This window comes from Amorphotheca resinae (genome assembly GCF_003019875.1).
Source record: "Amorphotheca resinae ATCC 22711 unplaced genomic scaffold M430scaffold_9, whole genome shotgun sequence".
NCBI classification, from domain to species: Eukaryota; Fungi; Ascomycota; class Leotiomycetes; order Helotiales; family Amorphothecaceae; genus Amorphotheca; species Amorphotheca resinae.
In genome coordinates, this window is record NW_020194479.1 from 1,539,654 (window position 1) to 1,561,990 (window position 22,337).

General features: G+C 51.2%; 7 protein-coding genes across 7 annotated transcripts; 3 read left to right on the top strand and 4 right to left on the bottom strand.

Annotated features, from left to right (window-relative positions):
• Positions 1–339: 339 nt before the first annotated feature.
• Positions 340–2,124, top strand: M430DRAFT_21178 (hypothetical protein; the record flags this gene model as incomplete). The annotated part of the gene is made up of 5 exons (XM_024864455.1): positions 340–464; positions 521–564; positions 640–737; positions 797–1,326; positions 1,410–2,124. 5 exons carry the CDS (start codon positions 340–342, stop codon positions 2,122–2,124), a joined length of 1,512 nt encoding a protein of 503 aa, XP_024719260.1.
• On the bottom strand, positions 2,094–5,138 carry M430DRAFT_44061 (hypothetical protein; the record flags this gene model as incomplete). The annotated part of the gene is made up of 4 exons (XM_024867664.1): positions 2,094–2,874; positions 2,978–3,518; positions 3,596–4,771; positions 4,937–5,138. The coding sequence occupies 4 exons, from the start codon at positions 5,136–5,138 to the stop codon at positions 2,589–2,591; spliced, it is 2,205 nt and encodes a 734-aa protein (XP_024719261.1). The 3' UTR covers positions 2,094–2,588.
• A 721-nt stretch (positions 5,139–5,859) lies between these two features.
• Positions 5,860–9,128, bottom strand: M430DRAFT_267162 (hypothetical protein). The gene is made up of 8 exons (XM_024865438.1): positions 8,818–9,128; positions 8,729–8,754; positions 8,335–8,662; positions 7,890–8,282; positions 7,692–7,831; positions 7,090–7,639; positions 6,586–7,037; positions 5,860–6,532 (listed from the first exon to the last, which is right to left on the bottom strand). Exons 1-8 carry the CDS (start codon positions 8,906–8,908, stop codon positions 5,951–5,953), a joined length of 2,562 nt encoding a protein of 853 aa, XP_024719262.1. The 5' UTR covers positions 8,909–9,128; the 3' UTR covers positions 5,860–5,950.
• Positions 9,129–10,857: 1,729 nt separating this feature from the next.
• M430DRAFT_21181 (hypothetical protein) lies at positions 10,858–11,901 on the top strand (the record flags this gene model as incomplete). The annotated part of the gene is made up of 3 exons (XM_024864456.1): positions 10,858–11,013; positions 11,108–11,270; positions 11,333–11,901. The coding sequence occupies 3 exons, from the start codon at positions 10,858–10,860 to the stop codon at positions 11,899–11,901; spliced, it is 888 nt and encodes a 295-aa protein (XP_024719263.1).
• Positions 11,902–12,882: 981 nt separating this feature from the next.
• On the bottom strand, positions 12,883–15,272 carry M430DRAFT_278294 (hypothetical protein; the record flags this gene model as incomplete). The annotated part of the gene is made up of 2 exons (XM_024865733.1): positions 12,883–13,830; positions 13,884–15,272. 2 exons carry the CDS (start codon positions 15,270–15,272, stop codon positions 13,351–13,353), a joined length of 1,869 nt encoding a protein of 622 aa, XP_024719264.1. The 3' UTR covers positions 12,883–13,350.
• A 1,953-nt stretch (positions 15,273–17,225) lies between these two features.
• On the bottom strand, positions 17,226–18,568 carry M430DRAFT_144076 (hypothetical protein). The gene is made up of 4 exons (XM_024862863.1): positions 18,302–18,568; positions 17,973–18,248; positions 17,658–17,915; positions 17,226–17,607 (listed from the first exon to the last, which is right to left on the bottom strand). Exons 1-4 carry the CDS (start codon positions 18,305–18,307, stop codon positions 17,476–17,478), a joined length of 672 nt encoding a protein of 223 aa, XP_024719265.1. The 5' UTR covers positions 18,308–18,568; the 3' UTR covers positions 17,226–17,475.
• A 323-nt stretch (positions 18,569–18,891) lies between these two features.
• Positions 18,892–21,979, top strand: M430DRAFT_125374 (hypothetical protein). The gene is made up of 2 exons (XM_024861950.1): positions 18,892–21,310; positions 21,360–21,979. The coding sequence occupies exons 1-2, from the start codon at positions 18,934–18,936 to the stop codon at positions 21,719–21,721; spliced, it is 2,739 nt and encodes a 912-aa protein (XP_024719266.1). The 5' UTR covers positions 18,892–18,933; the 3' UTR covers positions 21,722–21,979.
• Positions 21,980–22,337: the final 358 nt, after the last annotated feature.

Below are 22,337 nucleotides of genomic sequence, written 5' to 3' on the forward strand. Positions count from 1 at the left end.
CAAGTTCTCTAGACACCTGACTCGACCACAAACTGCCAATGTGAAAGCCCTCTTGAGCCAGACGATGGAAATATCTATAGAATGATCTACGGAACAAAAAACCAAAGGATCCCGACCCTAGTTATGACTTCGCCCCCATGTATAATTGGCCAGCTAGCCAGCCTGTAGGGGTATATGTATGGCTGCGCCTGTGTTGGCACTTCAATCTCGGAAATCAAGGAATTAAGAAATCCAGAAATCAAGAAACCGACGCTCGTGAACACTTCACCTCATATATACATCTGCCACGACACAACGGGCCCAGATGCAACGACAATTGATCTGGGCACGTCGAGCAACATGTCGGGCTTATTCTCCCGCCGTACATCTTACCTACCCCTTGGAAAATCATGGGCAGACACAGGGGAACATAAACGGCACAACACATATCCCCTAGCCCACAGCTCGAGGAAGAAAGATAGACGGTCAGCCAACCCATGCTTCGCTATATCAACGACATTTGAACTAACTGCTCTTCTAGATGGCCCCTCGTGTTAAGGTTCTGGAAGGGCTCTATCCACGGCAGTACGTGGATACATCCTCATTTATATCTTCATTCTCTCCCTGCACTGAGCACGTGCTGATCTGGTCCTCGTCCAGCAATTGCCATCCCAGTCATCTTACACGCCCTCATCGCCGCTTTCGTTGTATATGTGAACCAACATATCAACTCGGACTTCAACCTTCCCAGCACGATCGTGGGTTTTCCTCTTCCCTCTCTCTGCGCGCCGCATTCCCCTGCTCACCACCTTTCCAGATCCCCTCCCTATCCATCGTGGTAGGTCTCATGCTCGTCTTCCGCAACCAGACAGCATACTCGCGCTTCTGGAACGGCCGGCTGCACGTGAACAGCGTCACGACGGCCATCCGGTGTCTCGCGCGGCAGATCTTGGTCCTGGTGCCCGCGCCCGCCGTGCCGCCGAGCATGCAGTCGATGAATTCCGAGAGCTACCTCGATGCGCCGGGCTCGCGGACGCCCATGTCTTATTACGAGGCGGTGGCGACGCCCGGCGATGATGTTCTGGGCAAGGCGGACGAGGCGCGGACGATCGAGACGGTCCGCATCTTGATCGCCATGCTGTACACGATCAAGAACCATCTGCGCGCGGAATGGGGCGTGGCGCTCTCCCCCGGCACGCGGCTCACGGAGGATGGGCAGGAAGATATTGTGGATGAGTATAAGGATCTCCTACCTCCTCAAATGAAGGGCTATGAGCATCGGGGTCTAGGGTTGACTTTACAACTATCGACTTTCATTGAGGACTTTGTGCAATATGGAGTCGAGAAGTACGTCTCATCCTCTCACCGATTAACCCTCTTCCCCCTGATCCTGAAGCCATTCACATACTCACAATGCTCACCTCATACAGGAAATGGTTCCACAACGCCGCCTCCGCAACCATGCTCTCCTCCCTGAACCAGCTCACCTCAGCCTACGGCACCATGGAAGTAATCCGGCTGGTCCCGATCCCCGTAGCGCACCTCATCCACCACAAGCAGACGCTCGCGCTCTTCTGCGGCATCCTGCCCTTCGCCATGGCCTCGGAGATGGACTGGTGGGCCGTGCCGCTCGTCGCCTTCGTCGCCTTCACGCTGTACGGCATCGAAGGCATCGCGCAGACCTACGAGGACCCGTTCGGCGTCGCCAAGATCGACATCAACCTGGACGACATCGTCGAGGACGCGCGCCGCGAGGTCGAGGTCATGCTGTACGCGTGGCAGATCCAGGGCGGCCGCGGCGGCATCTTCCGCCCCCACGCCCCCGGCGACGACGCGCCCACCAGCGACGCCAGCTCCGACTACTTCAGCCACGGCGCCGCCGCCTCCTCAACGACCACTCCTACCAATACTGCCGCCCAGCGTCAGGAATCCCTCCTCCGCGTCGTCGTCAATGATCTAAACCAGGAGATCCAGCGCGAGACCAGTAGACGGCGGCGCGAGCGCGCAAGAGCTTCGGGCGCTGAGACGCCGCAGGACTTCTCGACTAGGGATAGCGAAGCTGCTGCGGGACCGAGTAACAATGTCCCGGGTCCTGGGGCTGGAGGGAAGAAATTAAGTTGGCATGATGGCGGCGGCGGGGTGTAGGTTAGGTAAGGTATGTATCTAGATCCATTGATTGCGCGGGTTGGCGTTTCTTGCTTTTATAGAATGGATAGGACGGATGGATTGATAGATAGATAGATTTGAGATCATGGTGGTTCGTTTGACATTTTGTTGATTCGTTCATTGATTGGGGCGGGGGCGAAGCATGTTTGGAGTTTGGGAGTGCGTGCCCTTCATTCGATTACCCACCCACCCCTTTAGAATAACAATCGTATGGATAGACAGAGACAGACACAGGTATCAAAGGTTCGCAATCGGGGTATTTTACATATTCATACATAACATCAACTTCGTATCCTCATTAAGGTATAAACCACACGAACGCCCCGTTTGGCAGCACAAACCGCTCGCTCGCCATGCACCCCCAGAACTCCTAATCAAATAGACAATCCGCCACTTTCGATACTCACACACTCTTTCCCATCACTCTAGCACGGGGACGAAAATCATTGGCGATTACCACGTTTGTATCTTCCCGGCTGGAAATCCCTAGCATCCGACATCATGTCCTTGAAGATGATATAGAGCGCCTTGATTTCCTTGGCGGCCTCTAATGTGTCCACCACCTCGTTGGCGTGTGCTTGTCTCTCTTCGGCTGTCATCTCGTCCAGCGCAGCAAGTTTGACAGGTGTGAGATGGCCTCCCTTCTCGAGCTTCGCGATGACCTGTTGGTTGAGCGCGTATTTCCAATGAACAAGCATGTGAGCATAAGTTGCCTTGTCGGCACAGTCACTAGGGGCCGGGATTAGTATCGTTTTTCAATTACTTGACGATCCAGTTTAATCGAATAACTGAATTCGAACATTTAGAGAGGATTGACGAAGGGGGAACGTACCGGCCAGCGAACCACACAGTGCTTGCAGGCTTGATATCATTATCATGCTCATCAATCGCGCTCCTATCCTCATCTTCATCCTCGCTACCGAAATCATCGTGGGAATCGCTGTCGGAGTCGCTGTCTGACTCGTTGGGCACCTCCAACAAGGTCTCCTTGACGTAGGGCTTTCCGCGGAAGGAGATAGCTACTGAAGGAACGTGAGAGCGATGATTGCAAGCATCGCACTTCGGTACTCCATCTACAGTATAGCCTTCTCCATCACACAACGGCCGCTTGATCAAATCAGGGCGGGCATTGAGAGCTTTTGTGAAGTCACTAGTCCATTGCGAAGAGATGAATTTACTCTTCGCGTATCCTTGTGCCTCGAAATCCACCTTGATAAAGGCTTGTTTGTAGATTGGATCATCCCGATTAGGGAAGCCGGGATCAAGCTTATTATGAACAAGCCATTCTACACAGTCTTTGAAGTGCTCCTTCAGAGGTTTGTGCGCATGATGAGTGTATTGAAGAGGGATGCCAAGGGAGCTTAAAGGGACACCTACAGTCTACAAGTTAGCTTATGTTGACAATAATTTCCAGCCGGGATGCCACGACTGAAATGTTGAAGGTACGTACCAATCAGTTCATCATCCTCGACAACAAAATCTGAATCATCTTCGTCTCCGCCAGTGTTTGAACGGTGCTGGTTGACATTTGGACGTTGGCGAGATTCTGAAGCTCTCCGTTCAGCAGGCTCAGGACTGAATTCCTCATCGTCAAACCTCCTCAGCACCTCCTGATCCGTGTCGCTGTCATAGAGTGGAGGTTCCACTTCATCACCATCACTGGATGAATCTGTCACCTTGTCAATCTTCTCCCCAGCACGCTTGCGCTTGAGTAGCTCGGCAGCCTTCTCTCGGGCAGTGCGATGAGATTTTCGTGGCAGGGATTTCCTAGTGAAACGGCTTGGGGTTGTAAGGCTCTTGCTGGTCACCGCTCTAGCTCTCCTGGAACCGGAGGCAGCCTTTTTCAGGGCTGGGAGATCGCTATCACTACTATCATTGTCTTCATCATCCTCCTCTGGTCTGGTTGGGCGTCTACGCTTTGATGGTGAAGGGGCGATGTCAGAACTGTCAGACTCCACGGCGGACTTTCTTCTCTTCAATGGTGAAACAAGAGGCAGCTCATCGCTATCCTCGCTATCATCATCTTTTTGTATTGCTTGTCTTTGTCGGCGCTTGACAGGTAATCTCAGGTCAAGATCAGAATCATCCTCTAAGTCAATGACTGTCTTTCCCTTGGTGGCAGGTATAGGAAGTTTCTTGGGTTTAGGCTGTACTGATAACTCATCGCTGTCATCTTCAACGATGATCGGCTTTCTTGGGCGTCTCGGTGCGCTTGACGGCACAGGCGGCTGATCGTCAGAATCGGTGTCATCAGCGACAGGTTTCTTGCTTGGTCTGTAAAGGGATTGCGGTTGCGATGATCGGGGTGAGAGGACAAGATCATCATTGCTGTTATCCGAGGGAGTAATAGGTTTCTTCTGTCTCTGTGAATCTGCACGCGAGAGTCTGGGAGCACACAGTCGTCCTCTTATTGCCGTCATCTTCTTTCGAGGTACAGCTAGAATATCTTCATCTGAGGAGGACGTGCTATCGGGCATGTCGTATCCGGGACCTTCTTCGAGAGCGGTAGACCTGCTAGTTCTTCCTCCACGCATGTTTCCACGTAGCTTTCCATGGGCGCCTCTACGTGTAGGTGTAGGGTTGGGTAAATTGGCTTCGTCGTCATTATCGCTGATCTCGAAAGCATCTATATACACAAGAGGGGTTCGTTAGCCAGAGAAGATAAGAAAGATCTAACAAAGCAAGCAAGGCGCCACGAGAGTCCGCGCGCTCCAGAGCAGTATATAACCATCGAAGGAATTCGCACATCCTAGCAAGATCTGAATATGCGAAGGGGGAACAGGGAGCATACCAGCAGCAGACTTTGCCCCGCCAGGCTTCGACTGAGAGAGGTTCATAGTTGGCGACAGACGGTATCTGACATTCGCAGGCGACAGGTGATTGCGTTTCTCAGAAGGCGACGAGCTTTTCGTAGTGTTATCAGGATCGATAGGGTGGAAGGTGAGGCGTGTCTGCCTCTTGCGTCTGGCCTTGTGCTCGAGGTTCGATGGCATGCTTTTGCTCCCCTCTTTCTACGGCAACCAGCAAGACGCGCTCGCTGAGTGCTCTCCCCGCGTTGTCGTTCTTTGCGCTAATTCTGCGTAGTCAATATCGCGATGCTTGACAAGTGCTAAAGTCAATGACTAGAAGCGAGTCCCTAAAATCAGGTTGCTTGCACGATTGATGAGGCAAAAAAGGTGAGACTATTGATGAGTATGCGCAGAAAAAAGAGGGAGGTGATTGCGAACTTTGACAAGGTGATGTCGCGTAAATTCGCGTAAGTCTGTAGGGACCAGCTCACGATATCACGTGATTAGCCACTATCAACATATTACCTTGCCTTACCGCTTTTCAACTTCATCTCAACTCATCTCTTCCCTCTTTCTCCAATGTCATCCATAAGTATATAGAATGTCTTCTTTCCCTATACTCCACGTGGGGGTTGCTGCGCATGATTCTATCTTTGAATATAGTCTTCCCCCAGGTACGCGTTCACATGAAGATATTGATTAGGATTAATCGCTGAAGGTATTTTGATTGTTGTTACTACTGCAGATACAAACATAACGCTTTGCACCGAAATTGTGCGTGTGTTCACTCTCTAAGAAGCTAACCACGACCAGTTCGGGAGAACCGGCAGCCATGGCAGAGCGCGTCGAGGGGAAATAAAAATGCAATTCGCTGCCATGAGAGATCCCTTCCCATTACGACCATATATCCTCTTCCTCCCAAACTCATATGCAAGGGTATCCGCGGAAGTGGTATCATCAAAGAAACAATCCCTCATGAATATTAAGAAAAGGTGAAAGCCGCTGCTGATTCGACTTTAAGCAGTCCCAGTAAGAACAGGGTTGTTAGCTCCCAGAGTGGTATGGCCTGTGTCTAGGGCCGTGAGAGATGGCTCTTCCTTGCCAAAGGCCTTGTCAACTTCCTTTTTAAATAGGGAGGTATCACCAGGGGTCAAACCCTTCGCGAAACCCTCTGTCTCAGCTGTGGTGGCAATGGCAGCAGCCTGAGCAGTGTCAGGCTTTTCAAGCTTTTCGACTTTTTCAACCTTTTCAACCTTTTGCGGCTCTCTCAAACCGCCCCCGGTTACGGGATGTGGTTTTCGAGTGATCCGGGGAACGCTGGGAAGGTCTGAGGTTGTCGATGCCGTTCCCAATCTGAAGATCGGTGATTCCCACTTGTTGCCGCTCATACCAAGGTGTTTGTATTCGGTTGCCTTTGTTGATATTCCCCCTGGAAGCTTGATGTCGGGGAAGATGGAGTCATCCTTGGTTATGGTCACGTTGACCTTCTTCTCAGCAGAAACCTCTGCGGTCTTTTGTTTGCCCTGCATCAGCTGCTTCTGAGCTGCTTTGACGTAACGACTGTATACGTTAGGGGCTTCCTCAGGATGTTCCGCTACCTGCATTATCGTCAGACCAGAGTCATACTATAATAGTGTCAAGTGTGACTTACCATCTTTTTTGCACGGTCAGCCTCAAGCTTGATCTGGTAAGCCATGCTATCGAGTTGGTGTACTTGCTCCTTGATCTTCTGCTCCAGGACCTTCTGAATGGCAGGGCGGAGAACCTTCAGCATCATGCCCTTTGCTAGAGCGAACAAGATCTTATGCCTAGATCGTTTAATCCTGATTTTGAAGTTCCTGACATCAACATCAACCCTGTCTACCTTGAAGAAGTTCTGTTGGTCCAATCTGTCGACAGACGACATCTTCATCTTGAAGCTCAAACCGCTCCCACCAAGGAAGATGTCAGCAATACCGATGTCAGTGAGTTTTGGTGAACCTTGCTTTCTCTTAACATAGTAGGAAACATCTCTCATATCCATCTGGATGCCAGAGACTGACACGCTGACGGAATGGATATTTTTATTTGCCACCTTCTTGCGTCCATATCGGAAATAGTTGTCTTGAGAGATCATTAGGAGCGGACCTGTGTCGAGGAGTGGGGCGACACTTACCATTGGCAACTTCAATAATGTTAGGCATCAAATTATCGCTCTCAATAACCAAGTTCTCGACAATTGCATCAATGGCAGGGTCGCTGTACTCAATTCTAGGAATAGGCACGTAACGGATGTTTTCAAAGGCGGCGGGAATAATGACCTCTGTAAGGTCCTTGACGAGATAGGGCTTCAAAGCTGGCTTGCCATACTCGTCGTAACCCAGGTCCCTGAATAGTTTCTGCATAGAGAGTCCAAAGCGCTTGTTTATCGGATCCTGCTCAAATTGATCGCCAAGGAACTTGATCTCGTCGACGATGCGGTCTGTGTGGTTGCGGTAACGGTCACGAAGGAGGAAATTACCACGATCATAGATCACGTTCCACTCCTCCGTGGCGCTCTTCTCCATGATGTAGCCTTGCTGCTGGAGGCATTTTCTGATATACTGATTAAGGTGCTTAAACCATGACTTCAGTTCAGGGTCCTTGTCGGCGTCACGGTAGATATTGTTAATGGCATCAAAAAGATCATCGGTAGAGGTGCCGTTGGCAGAGCGCTCAATGAGTGTCTTGAAACCAGTCAGTACTTCCGTACTCTTGCTCGTTAAATCTGCCACATACCTTCAAATCAGCTTCAGCAAGCCTCAACGCATCATTACTACGGGCGTCCTGGACTGCGCCAGTGGACTTCTGCCCAATGGTTTGAGCATGACCGAAGTAAGTCTCGGCCAAGTAAAGGAGTGTGTCGATAGCCTGCGCATCTGGGGGTGAAATCTATCAGCATGCGATTGAGTAAGGAGACATGAGTTGGACACCTACAATCGGGATGGCTTTGGATCTCAACCACCATCTTACGGAGCCTCCAGATGGTTTGGTCGCGGCGCTCCTGGGGCACCTTACCGGCCAGATAATCTTGAGTACGCTCTCGGTTAATGCGAGCCTGTTCATAGGTGTCCTTTGAGACCATATCAGATAGACGCCGCTTGGTTGTGCCGGCTTCTGCACCCGCCTCACCCTCAGCGCCGGTGGGTTTAGTAGTCTTGAACCGGCCCTTGATCTTATCAACCGAGATGTCTGGAGCATCATGCCATACGCCCTCTTCCGCGGGCTCGTCAATATGGCGCAACTGCTCCTGAGACGGCTTCACCTTGGTGGCCGCCTTGGTGGCAGCATCCCCGGCGATGTCGCGGAGGAGAAGTGTAGCATCGTTTACTAACACGGTTGTTAGGCAAAGGAACAAAATGGAAGGGACGGTTGCACTTACAAAGCTTGCGGAACTGCCCATTGGTGATGATGAGCGTGCCAAGGGTTCGAAGGCCTTCCAAAGCCTTGTGGGCATGTCGCTGCGCCGTCTCGCGGTCAACTGGCGTTTCCGGGCGAGAGACAGCCTCAGCCTCGAGATGTTCGGATTGCCAGATCAAGTCTTGGAGTAAGTTCCCCGCGTTTTTGGTGAGGAGTAGTACCTTCGCCTGCTCGACAACCTCGCGCAAGTCCTTCACGAGAGCTCGAGCCTCTGGGGATAACTTGCTGGATGGGGCGGTCATAGGACGAGAGGCGAGGAAGCTGTTGAGTGCAATGTCGATTTGCTCGTTCTGTTGCCAATTCACATGATCTCAGCAATTGATATTATCACACCAGCAATAGTCAGGAGCACTTACGGACGGGAGCTTGCCATTTTTGAAAGCTTTCACAAGGTGTTAGCAGATAGGCAAAGCGCGCCGCGGCCAATGCCAGGTTTGGGGCCTACCGGTAACTATTCCATAGAGCTGGAGTTTGCGGTTTATGTCGGCTTCCTCCTCTTTGATGTTGGTCGGTCGATTAACCGTAGCGGAAGGCATCGTGGCAGATTGACGCTGGTGTCTCGATGACACCTAGATGAGGAAGAAGGCGGGACAAAGAATTAAGGGTTTCTGATGCTGATGATTGATTATGTATGTATGGGAGAGGAAGAACGATTCCCTTTCGGTTGAGTGAGTGGAAATGTGATTATGTATTGTATGAGTATGGATGGTGGGGGAGAAGATGTGATGGGATGTAATGGGATGGGATGGGAGAAGATGTGGAGTGAGAGAGTGTGGAGTGAGAAGTGGTGACAGGTGAGGTGAGTGGCATACAGCAGCTACCTTTGGTTTGTAGGGGCCTACGCTATGGCAAAAGCGAAGAGGAAGGAAGTGAGAAGAGGGAGAAAGACAGGCACGATGGGAGGAGGTAAAGTAAATATCTGTTTGCTCCAGGAGTCCAGGATGTTTGCGTACAATCCAAGTATCATCCCATGTACCTATTCCCACTGAGGAGAGGTGATATCAGTCTTTCCAGGACGCTCGAGTCGTAGCAAAAGAGGGAAGGAGAGCGCATCATCTACTCTTGCTTGACTTACTTGGAAGAGTCCTTGAGCCTTGACGTTCCATGTCCTTGGTTGCTTCCATGGCCTTGGACGTCGACGTCACGAACAAAGTTGTGGGAGCGGTCATTGGAGTAGATGGTTGTTGAGGAGGTTGTCTCCTGTCACTGACGTCGACATGTCTCATCCCTGCTGCCGATCCTGGGCGTGGGCACAGGTACGCTGGATTACCGTATTACCGCATTGCCGGATTACTGTATTACCGTATTTTCTATAGTTTGTACTCCGTGTGGCACTTTCATTGGGAACAGCGAGGCAAGGTCTGATAACCAATCCCTTACAGTATTTACGGAGTATTTGTCCACCCTCCCCGCAGTCAAGTCGGAAGACGTCGCGGGGGACGCTAGGCCCCATTGGGACTTGGCACGAGCAACCCACCTCGATCAAAGGATTCGGAAACTCATTACCTTACCTTAAAGTACCTTATTCCGCGCAGACCACGTGGAAGAGCCAGCTGATAAGCAGTGCGGGCCGTTGCGAGGAGCACATCGATTGTATTGCTTGTTCATTATTGTTTATCAGCACAAAACCGTACGAAACTTCTCTTTCCTATCCAGGGCTATCCCTCCGTCCATTGTCAAAGCCAGATGACTCGCGCTCTAGATACCTTATATGTAACAGACTCCTGCATTTGTGTTCTGATTTAATTATACAATCCTGCGAGACTGATAAGGTAAGGTAGATGGGTTCTCATTTTATAAAAGAAATAAAGTCTGAAGGTACCAAAATTGCAGTCGCCGGAAGTGCCCTGAAACTACCTTCCTTACTTATCCATCCAGAAGGGTTGCTCCCCCTTTATTAGAGACCCTTCCAGATCAATCTATACCTCCTGATATCTCCCCCCGTGTCTCAACATCTTTCTAATTCCAATGTTTATAGAATGTAAATGTGAATGCCTACTCGCTTATCACTGTCCTTCACCCCCCCTTCCCCCTTTTTTCAGGGGCTCGCTTGGATCACCAACTCCCCCCTTATCTCCCTACCTAAGGTAACAACCATAAAGCTCATATATCAAAATGAACCTTCCAGTACCGACTCTAAGCCTTGAGACTTATTCTTAGCAGAGGGCGTCTTTGTTGTTTCGAAAGACTGAATCCAAAACTACCGGATGCCTAATATCTTGTTATAGCTGCCGCAGTATCAAATAGCATATATAAAAACGAAAACATCCAAGAATGAAAGGCATGAATTCACTCCACAATTCCATAAATCTCATCTTTGTTACCCCAAGTTATAAAAATCGACTCAATCTCTCTTTTCCCTCCCTCCCCAAATCCTCAACCATTGCCTTCTTGCAAACAAGCAAAATCGATTCGATCATTCTCCATCAATCAATCAATCCTCCACCTGATAATAAATCAAGGTTTGCAGAAATAAGAAGAAAACATGTCAAGCACGCCCTTCAACCTCGCCCACCTGCTCAAGTCCGCAAAATACAGCGATCTGAAAGTCATCTGCCAGGATCAAGAATTCAACGTCCACCGAGCGATCGTGTGCGCGCAGTCCCCAGTTTTGGCCGCGGCTTTCGATGGCGCTTTTCAGGTCCTCCTCCTCTCCCCCTCCCCAAAGCCCCTGAATGATCGAGGCAGTTGTTGTGTAGGGGATTTGTTTTGCTGATTAATAGTGAGTGGGTTAGGAAGCAGCGACATGCACTATTGTCATTAGAGAGTTTGAGGCGCGGACGGTTAGACAGATGATAGCGTTCTTGTATACAGCGAGTTATGAAGAGGATTTGGAAGAGAGAAAAGAGGAACGAGGATCTGACCTTGAGGAGGGAGATGTTGAGATGGATGGTAAAGGTGAGAGAGAGGAGAGAGAGATCTGGTGATAGGATGCAAGCTATTAACCCATGAAAATCCAGACGATGAAGGACACGCCTCTCTCCCCACACCAACGAAACCAACAACTACCGACCTCCTACTACATCACATGCAAGTAAACCGAATCGCAGACTACTACAACATCCCCCCCTTACTCGCCCTCGCAAACACCAGAATCGAAAAAATCCTCAGAAAAAAATGGTCCGCCGATCGATTCTCAGACGTCGTTAAAGAAGCTTTCACCTCTAACAACGATATCGAATTACAGGAGCTTATATCCTCAGCCGTGAATAAGAATATTGAAGAACTGATCGAGCGCGAGGACTTCACGGCGCCTGATATCATACGTCACTTCTCACTCAGCATCATACGATACATGATCGAAGAGCGAAAATTGGCAAGGGAGTGCCATAGCGAGGCTCTAATGCACGCCCGAAGAAGGGCCTCGTGGATCGCAAAGCTTGGGTTCATTGAAAATTGCCAAAATGACCTTTGTACAGCTGAGTTTAATGGTCAGATCAAGTTATCTTATGTTGGTGGCGGTGATCCAGTGTATCAGCTTCAGTGTAGAGAATGCGGCAAGCGGCATTTTCGATTGGATGCCATATGACTCTATGAGGTAGATTTCATCAAGAGGATAGGACCGGAGCTATTAGCAATTTAATTAGCTGCTGTCAATAACAGTTTTCATACTTTTTATATCTTGTATATCCGGCCTCTCTCCTCTCCATCCTTCCCCTTTCCCCCCCCTCTCAATCCCCCTTTCCCCCTCTCTCTACTCGCCTACCTTACCTACCCAGGTACCACCTACCTAATCCATCTACTCCCTCCCATCCAAGTCCAACTCCTTCAAGCCCAAAAAAGAAAACAAAAGAAAAGAAACAACCTCACCTTTCACATCTACAACATGATGATGATGATGATGATGATATTTATTTACGTCTAAATACGGGCATAAATCAAGTAACCGTAAGGTAGTGTGAGGTTTTAATTCCCTTAATCGTTTGTGTAAGTCTCTGGATTGGACCCTTGGTTAAGCTATCAGACTGTGTTATATACAGAATAAGCGAGGATCATGTGTACCCTAACAGGTAGCTACCTAGGTACTGCCTATAACCCTGAGTCCCTGACCTCCTAAAGGGTATAAGGACGTGCTAAGCTGATAGTGTTAAGTCTTTGACTCTTCGCCCTCCTACATCTAGGTACGACATGTACCAAAAAAGACACCACCTACCTACCTATCCTCCCACCTCTCCCACCTCTTCCAACTGCTCCCCCCAAATTCCCTAATCTTACCTTACCTATCATCACCATCACCAAAAGGCAGGACACACACAAAACAAAACATATCGATGCAAAAAATATTCCCTTCCATTTATTTTCTCTAAGTCCCCTCCCCCTTCCCCCCCCCCCACCCCATACCTGCTTGCTTAATCCAAGTTTCATTTTTTTCATAGCTCATTCATTCAAAAGGTAGGTTTGGTTTACCTATGCATGCATGCATGCGACCAATCCCATCCATCCATCATCTATCCGCATATACCTTACTCTTCTCGACTCAACTCTCTCACCTCTCTCCTCTCACCTCTCTCTCCCCGCTTGACAAAATCCGCATTTGGCATGCATCTACTACAAAAAAATAAATGAAAAGAAGAAGAGAAAAAAGCATGCATCATGATGTTTTTCTTCAAACATCTGATGCCTCTCTCCACCCCCCTATCCCCCCCTTATCCCGCGTAATTCTCATTTCGAACGAACTTCTCTCTCTCTCTCCAATCCCCCCTTTCGCAAAGTAGCAGAAAAAAATAAAATATGAAGTTACAGAATGCGTATGATGTTTTCAATTCATAGACGGATCTTTCTCCCTCCCCCCTTCCCACCCCGCTTATCACCACCTTGGATTTCATTTCAGGTCGATTCATTTCAAATCCAGCCCAGCCCATCCACCTACCGTACAATCTCGCCCGAGTCCCGACGCCAGAACAAAGAAAAAAAAAAAAGGAGAACTCTGTAGAGTGGAAAAATTTTTAAGATTCGTAACACAGCATCCGTAGGTCATTCATTTGCTAGGGAGATGCAGCTTGGCGCGCACGCCCGCGGCGTCTACCTCCGGCGCATCGCTATTAACCAGGCCCGGTTCTTCCTCGATCACCTTCTCCATCTCGACGTTGAGGCGCCAACCGGGATCCTCCTCGGTGACGGGTTGAGGCTCGTGACCCCTGCCGCTGTTGCTGCCGCTGACGCCGACACCCGGGATGCCGTCTTCGTGCACCTTGCGCCGGGCGTCGCCGACGATCTTGTCGACTTCGCTCATGGCGCCGGCGAGGGAGTGGGGATCGCCTTCGACGCCGATGGCGCAAGTGGAGTCCCTGGCCGTGCTCAACAGCGCCGACTTGTTGAAGCGCACGATCATGCAGGACAGATTGTCGGTGCTGAAGCGGGCGAGCGCGTGGTCGACGAGTTGCTTGGCGGCTGCGACGGGATCGAGCTGATTGCGCACCAAGTCGACGGCTTCTTGATCAGAGCAGACGTCCCATAACTGCATTCGGCGTCATCAGCAGGGGGATCAGAAAGAGGGAGGGTACAACTTACGCCATCGCAAGCAAGGATTATGAATTCATCAATGTCGGGTTGGATGACTGTTTCTGTAGTATAAGGGTGCCCGGTTACTAGATCCTTCATATATGCGTCTCCCAAGGCCCGCGTAACTGCCAGGACCCCATTGACGCGGTTATTGAGAATCAGTCCTCCGGCATTGGCGATTCGCCTCCCCTCGTTCTCGTCACTGCCCTTGTGGTCGTAGGATAACCTCAGGGCTTTACCATTCCGACACAGTACAATCCGTGCGTCTCCAACATTGGCAGTATACAAAACCCTTTGCCTCGAGGCAGTGCTCCTGAGCCTGGCGTGCGTTGCCTCATTGGATGTTAGACTAGCCGCGGCTGCAGCGGCGTTCGCTTGCTGTGATGGGGTCTTGGTCATATCAATGCCACTATCTGCCGACTTCTCCTCGCTCCTGAGAGCCTCTTCGGAGGCTCTAATGGCAGCTGCCGTGGCCGGTGCAATCGGGGTCGACCCCGTTGCTGACTGGGCGTTTGGTATCCTGTCTTCCCAGCGGAGGACGGCGGTGACGGCGGTACACCCACTGTTCTTCAGAGGGAGTTTCTCCAGCTGGGCGTCGACGCTCGTGAAGGTCTGGTCGAGGAGTTCGGGGATGGCGGTATTTGGATTCTTTCTTATCATTTCTTCTAAGATGATGTGCAGTTTCTTCCCGCACCAATCTGCTGCAAAAGTGCCCGCGTGACCATCGAAGATCGCAAAGTAACCATTGTCCGTCTCCATCATCTCGCCCGAGGAGGCCGATGAGGCGAGACTGGCTGTAGACACATCGGTTGAGAGCTCCTCGGACGACTTCTGCGACCTCTGACTCGATGAACCGATGGAACTTAAGACGGGGGCGGGAGTATGTAGGAAGTTGTAGAGGAAGGCATGTGTGTCTTCCATCGTCCGGCGACATTTCTTATTCTTGTCTTCCCAGACGCCCACCCTGAAGGTAGACCTGGGGCCGGGAAGTGATTCGCCTGCCGAGTTATTGTGTTGGCCTTGAGGAACGCTTAACGCCGGATCTTGCTTCCCAAGTTTCTGTAACGGGGTCTGCGTACTTTGACTATCTCTATCTGAGCTGCGCATAAACCCAGCGCTGTTTGGGCTCGGGCTGAAGTGTAACGAGTTCTTCGCGCTGGCCAGCAGGGAGCTGGCCTTCCCCCCAACGCCGCTACTCCTGCGCTTCTTCTCCCCGCCGTTATCTGCGGGAGCGCGGCCTTGCGGACTGCCATTCCCACTGCGCTTCTCTCCCGCTTCAGGGGATTTCGAGGGGGCGTCGCCCGTGTTGGATGTCGTGGTATTTGGGCCAGAAACTGAGGAGCCTCCACCGGAACCCGGCCCCGTATCTTTGGGCGGAGATGCAGAACTGCCAAACATCCTGTTCAGCAGACCTCCCTGGGAAAAGCTCCTCCTCTTAGTTCCTGCCAGCTTGCTGACTTTCACCTGGTGTGCGTCTCGCGAGGAGAATCGAGGCGGATGCGATTTTGGGAGGGGGGGGAGGCGGAGGGCGGGACGTTGTTGGCGAGGATGGCTCGGCAGGTGGAGATGTTGAGAGGCGGCGGGGAGGACCGTCGTGGGGCGGATCTGAATCAAAGAAAAGGGAGATCTGGTGGCGATGTTCTCAAGATTGCGGGTGTTTCGATTGAAAGTTGCTGTGGTCGGGGGGTGGATTTCTTTGTACGGGGGCTGGCTGACCGGTCGGTGTTAGTAGCTTTCGAGGGTGCAACAGATGACGGTATGTGGGGTAGCAGCCACGGGGGGATGCTCATAGGGAGCCGCACAACTCACGACGAATGCTGGAGAGCGACGAGGAAGACGCGTGGAAGATGTTGGAAGGGCTCGATGCGACGACGACGGTCTAACGGATGCGGCGGCAGGAGGCTCAGGAAATGCACGCTGGGAGGGGAGCGCGGCAGAGACGAAGCAGAGGAGCACGGCGTTGGTAGAAAGGTAGAAGTCGAATTGGCGGAGGCCGGTCTCGAGGGCTGACGGCGTCGCAGGGTCTGGCGCACGAAGAGGACTATTGCTGGAGAAGGACGAGGCCTGGGGAGAACAAAAGGCGGGATCGTGTCTGGGCGGGCGGCAGGACTGGAGATGGAGAGAGAGGAGAGATTTGGCCCGATGAAGACTGAGATGCCACTATCGCCAGGATTCCGGTGGTGCGTGGCGGCAGGGGTTGGGGGACGGAGTACAGGACAGGAGGATCCAGGACAGACAAGCTACAGACACAGCACAGCACAGACAACAGCTTTCTTTACGGAGTAGTCGCCGTGGCTCTGGTCGCAGCGCTCGGAGTTCTGCTCAAGGATCCGCGCGAGGGGTCTGGAGAAGCGGAACAATGGCTGGAGGGGATCCAGGGATCCAGACCCACGTCTCTCTACAGAGGATGGATTGATTTGTCTGAGTTATTCTCGCACGAAGGCCTCAGCATCTTAATCCATGAGGATTGGAATTTGGGGATCACTTCAGCAAGCAGACTTATCTATCTGATAAGATCTGATAAGACACCGAAGCTGCTGTGTTATACTGTGGGAAGAAAAGCTGCGTGCCAGGTACATAGGTAGGTAGGAGGTACATACGCGTCCAGAACCAGCACGCGCCGATCACTCTCCCGCCTCGCCCTCACGAAGCGCCCAGAGACCATCTATGTTTTTATGATCTTTCACCCAAGGCCAGTCCAATTACAATTCTCAAATTTTTCTAATCCCTATTTCGCCTCGTCGTGGGTTCTTCAGACCTCTCTCAGAGTCTCGGGGTAATTCCCTGCAAAGGTCATGTGACCGGGGTGACCTTTCGCCGTCCCCTGTTTTGGGGAACGATGAGGATTACTAATCATGAGCCCTTCCCCTTAAGTAAGCCCTGAATCCTGATGAAACAGCGAATCCCGCGCCTTTCCTGATCCGGCATGCTATTTTCAGAGGCACCCCAGAAGGGGCACGTGATCTCCCACTCCTCTACCCGATCCGGCGGCCTCACGAATCGTGCAAGTTTGTCGATTATGTCATCACCGGGAATGCTTGATTGGAAATACCTGGGTATGATTACCTATATGATAACACCTTGACTCTGTTCATTATTCGTATTCTTCTTTCGGATTTTTATACTTGCTTTTATCCACATGGCTGGCACATCTATCCGGTCTGGAAGCTGCGGCATCGACGGGCCTTTTCCCCCGCACTGGCTTCGGCCTACGGAGGTAAGGAACGGCCGGAGCGTGCGTGTGGCGGAGGGAACTTGGAAGGCCGTGCTGCCCTCTCTTGCCGTCTTCTGGAACATGGCTGGCACGGCGAACGCCTGCCTGCTTACCTAAGGCACTTTATCATATCGAGAGCCTTGATACGCTTGATACTGTACTGTACTGTACAGATAACAACATAAGACATAAGATATAAAATATACAATATCGACTGTCTTTATCTCTCTCTTCTCTCCTGCACCGCAGGTAGGTAGGTATTTATATCTCATCACCCTTCCCGGATGCAGCTCCCTGGTAATGCGCGTGTACAAGAATATACTGCAAAACTCCTCGTCTCGTTATGAGACAAAAACGCCGCGAGTGAAGCTCATTGCCCAACCCCTTTCATCGCCGCAAGCTGTCGAGTCGGGCCTGGAGATCGTCGTCTCCGGGATCACCACCACTCCCTCCCACCGCCTGTGCCACTCTGCCCTCGCCCATAGCCGTGCCCTGGAGCCCGCTGGGCGTTTCGCCCATCTATCACCGCCATCAGCATCAGCGCTCGTACAGAGCCATCGAACACTTACAGCCTGTCTGAGATCAATCCCAATCTCCTCCAAGACCTGCTCCACCACCTCTTCGCCCTCAGCCTCGTCCTCTAATCCCGTAACATCGTCGATGGCGTCGTCCATCATCTCCTGCCGCTGGTCCATAATGTCATTCTCCTTCTCGAACTCCATAGCTATCCTTTGTAGAGCCGGGAGATTCATATTGCGATTCATACTGCCCAGCACACCCGTCGCGCCCTTCATAGCCTGCATCATCTGCTCATTCGTCCGCACCGTCTATAGTATCTCCCGTTAGTCGCCGTGACCATCCGTAGCAATGAGAACAGGACATACTTGTATGCGCAGGGAAATCGCCTGTAACTGCGTCTTCATCGAGTAGAACTTCTCAATGTACCGCCGCGTCCTCACCAGATCCTTGGCCTGGATCTTGCATGCCCCCATCTGCCCATTCTTGGCGCTCTTCTTGATCTCCTGTATTAACTTCTTCTCTTGGTTCTCGAGCTTGATCCGCTCGCGGTCCAGTTCCCGCTGCGTCTTCTCGAGGGACCGTTGGTGTTTGCGGAGACGCTCGGCCGGCGTCATGCGCTTCCCGAAAGCCCACTCGACGATCTTGGGAAGCGGGGGTTAGCTGGAGACAGATTGGATGGAGGTTGATCTCTTACATTCATGTCGTCTGTGTATCGGGGGGGGCTTATCGAGCTGGGGGGTTGAGATGCAATACGCAGCAGCCTCGCCGGGCTCAAGTGGAATATTTGCCTAGCCAGAAATTTATGGGAGTAGGAACCTGCCTCTCCGCTTTATATCTTGCGGGAAGAGTGAGCTCTGTATAGGTGGGAGGTGAAATGCGTTTTATTCGAATAGGAATCTCTGAATTGCACTCAACTGTTACCTTGCGCGTCATCTTTCAGGTGGGCGGGATTCCTTGGCAGAACAGAATTGATGTCTCATTATTTAGGCCACCATCGAGCGCCACAATCCGAAGTTCTGCCCGTTTATACCGCCACGGACTTGGGCAAGAAAAACATAGCAAAAATAGGAAATATCTTTTAGAAAGCCAGCATTAACTGTGGACTTACTAAGATCAATATTCTCAGTTCTTCGGGTGGATATTCCTCAATCCGAGACTCTTGCTGACTGAGATCCATGTGAAAGCAGACTTTAGCATCCACGCTAAGATTATGCAGGAAGGGAAACACGAAATATCGCCTCACCTTGAATTCTTTGCCGAAACATCAACCATCAACACCACGACATCCTCATTGCCCGATTGCCAACGGATGATCCAAACGCCACGATGAGCCAGGAATACAAAGGGAAGGGCAAGTCCTTAAGGGAGGAGGGGTCGAATGTCCGGCGCGTGTCAGGTAACCGGCCTCAGTACATGACCGTTGGGTCTGGGTCGACATCCGAAAGCGCTTCCCGGTTACAGGCCTTGCTAGACAATGATTCTGGCTATGGAGGAAGTGTTGCTGGCGACAATGCCGTGCCTGCTTGGAATCCTACCCTGACCGAAGACAGGCCAACGCCGGTACATACGCCGGTGGCCAGGGGAGAGAGCAGTGCAGCTGCAGACAACGAGAGAAGGATCCAGGCCAGCGCTATACATCAGCTATGGTACAACCAACACCGGGTGGCTCTCGCACGATCGATAAACAGGGTCGTGGATATGTTGAAGGGCTTACAAGAGGAGAACTCTATCTGGCCGGCAACGTATCCATCTGTCCAACGCGCCCAGACATCAGCACCACAAGGACCAGATCCACGACCACGTCTGATCTCTCAATCAACAACCGCAGGGCCAGAGAGCTCATATCCTCGACCAGGACTTCAGCAGCGCGCCCAGACCTGGGAAGGTAGCAACGAGGCTGAGTCGAGCAAGGTAGCTGAGGGAAGGGCGACACCGGAGCCTCGACTTATCTCGCCCCAGATCGCACAAGAGTTCTCGATTCTGAAACTGGACCTGAAGATGGGAGCCCTGCATCAGACCGAGCTGGTGCATTCGCTAGAGAAGAACTCGATCGCTTCCCTTTTAGATGGCCAAATCAGATCGAGTATCAAGCATCTCCTCTCTCTCAGAGAGCGCATAGAGGATACGTCAAGCAAAGTCCTGGTGACTGGAGATCTGAACGCTGGAAAATCGACCTTTTGCAATGCCCTCCTGCGCAGAAAGATTTTACCCGAGGACCAGCAACCGTGTACGAGTATATTCTGCGAGGTGCTTGATGCCAGGGAGAATGGCGGTATTGAGGAGGTGCACGCCGTACACAAGGATGTGGAATACAACCGACATGATGAGAGCACTTACGATGTATTTTCTTTACATGATCTTGAGAAGCTTGTTACAGACAACGACAACTACACCCAATGTAAAGTTTACATCAAGGATGTGCGGTCAATTGACGAGTCGCTTCTTAACAACGGGGTTGTGGATATCTCGATCATTGATGCTCCTGGTCTCAATCTCGACACGACGAAAACGACAGCGGTATTTGCTAGACAGGAGGAGATCGATGTTGTGGTGTTCGTTGTTTCAGCGGCAAACCATTTCACAATGACGGCTAAGGAATTTATTTGGGCCGCTGCGGCAGAAAAGGCTTACATCTTCATCGTGGTAAATGGCTACGATAATATTAGGGACAAGGAGCGTTGTCAAAAGATGATCTTGGAACAAGTTTCGAACCTCAGTCCTCGAACTTTCAAAGAGTCATCGGAACTCGTCCACTTTGTTTCAAGTAATGCCATTCCTACAGGACCTAGTCCTCCAGGAGGCAATGGCGGTAGTGGAAGTGCCAGTGGAGGTGGTGGTGGAGATGGGCCCGATTTCGATGATGATTCGGATCCGAAAGGGAAAGGCAAGGGGAAAGACAAGGAGAAGATCCGGGATTTCGAGAACCTGGAGCAGTCGCTGAGACGATTCGTGCTTGAGAAGCGAGCTCGGTCGAAGTTGGCACCCGCGAAGACCTACCTCCTCAATGTGCTCGGTGATGTACACACTCTTGCACAAGTGAACCTAGAAGTCGCTCAATCAGAGCTCGACCGGGTTACTAAAGAATTGGCAGAGTTAGAACCAATTCTTGAAGCGTCGAAGAAGGCAAATGCCGAAGTTAGCGATGATATCGACCGGACCATAGAGGACACTTGCAAAGAGATCTATAACCACACTCGATCCACTCTTGCATCATCAATAGCTGATGCCGCTGACACAGACCTTGGCGTTCCGTACCCTGGTCTACTCAGCGCCTTCCAATATGCAGACGATATCAAGGAAGCCATCCTCTCACAGATCTCAGCGTCCGTTACCGATTGCGAAGAGCATGCTCGCATGAAGACGGTCGAGGGTGTGAACTCCATCAAGCAATTAGGTTTATTGCATCTAGGGAATGAGTACACGGATCTGAGCTTCAGAAGCGATTTCATGTTCAGAAGAAAACGGGATATCCTTGCGAGACAAATCGAGATTGAGACTGAGATATGGGATTTCTTCGATGTGTCCACCATTCTCCAACAGCAAGAGAAGATGGCCGGCACGGGAATGGCAATGACTGTCGCTACAGTAGTAGGTGGACGAATGGTGGGTGGATTTGGTTGGGTTGATGGTGCTCTTGGGGTGGCAAAGATCGCTGGCAGCAGGAACCTGCGCAAGCTGATTATCCCCGGAGCCATTGCAGCAGGTAAGCCAGTCGTAATCCTCCAGTAACCATAGGCACTAACATCCTCTAGCCGCCGCAGCGATCTACTACATCCTCAGCCAGATCCCACATTCTCTCCCCCACAGGCTCACGACCAAGATCTCCACCCAACTCGAAGCAATCGACTACGTCCACGCCAACAGCGAGCGCATCTCCTCTTCCGTCCGCAAGGTCCTCCGAACGCCGGCCAACAACCTCCGCGTCGGTCTCCAGCGCTCCGTCGAGCAGCTCGGCTCCAAACGCGAAGACACGCGCAAAGTCAAGGGCGAGAGCGAGCTCGCCCGCAAGTACTTCAGCAACCTCGTCATCCAGAGCCGCGAGGTCCGCCACACGGTCGAAGCGGTCGATCTCGAAGGCCCAGCGCCAGGCGTCGCCGCAGCTTATGATTCATGATTTTTCCGATCCCCATTTCCCTTCCCTCGTCCCCTTTTTAGAAAAAATAATACCCCCTCTTCTCTCCTTTTCTTCCTTCCTTCCTTCCTCTCCTGCCTCACTGCACTGCACTGCACTGTACCTATTGCTCGGAGCTGAGTCGATATGAATTGGGGAGTTCGTGGGCGTTGGGAATTACGTGTATATATGTATGTAACTTATGTACCTAGACTACTACTACTACTATTATTATCTTACTCAAGAAGGAAGGGAAGGGCTCACTCTTCTTCTTCTTCTTTCTTGAACTTGAACTTGAAATTGCAAAAGGATGGCGTGTCGTGTGTTCGTAGTTGTATCCTACCTACCTATCCTAATTCTATTCCTTGCACGTGGACATCTTACACATGGGTACAAAAGCTTCATTCAGTCCTCATCCATCCGTTCAAATCGTTTCATTCATACATAATCATGAGAGAGCTCGGTTTACTCGTTTACGGCTTCCCCTCCTTCTTTCTCTCCTTTTTTTAAGCCTTTTAAGCCTTCGAATCCTGACTTCCTTCCCTTTCATAACATACATACATACAATAACATAGGTAGGGTCCAATCAATCCAGCAAGAAGAACAAAATCAATAAAAT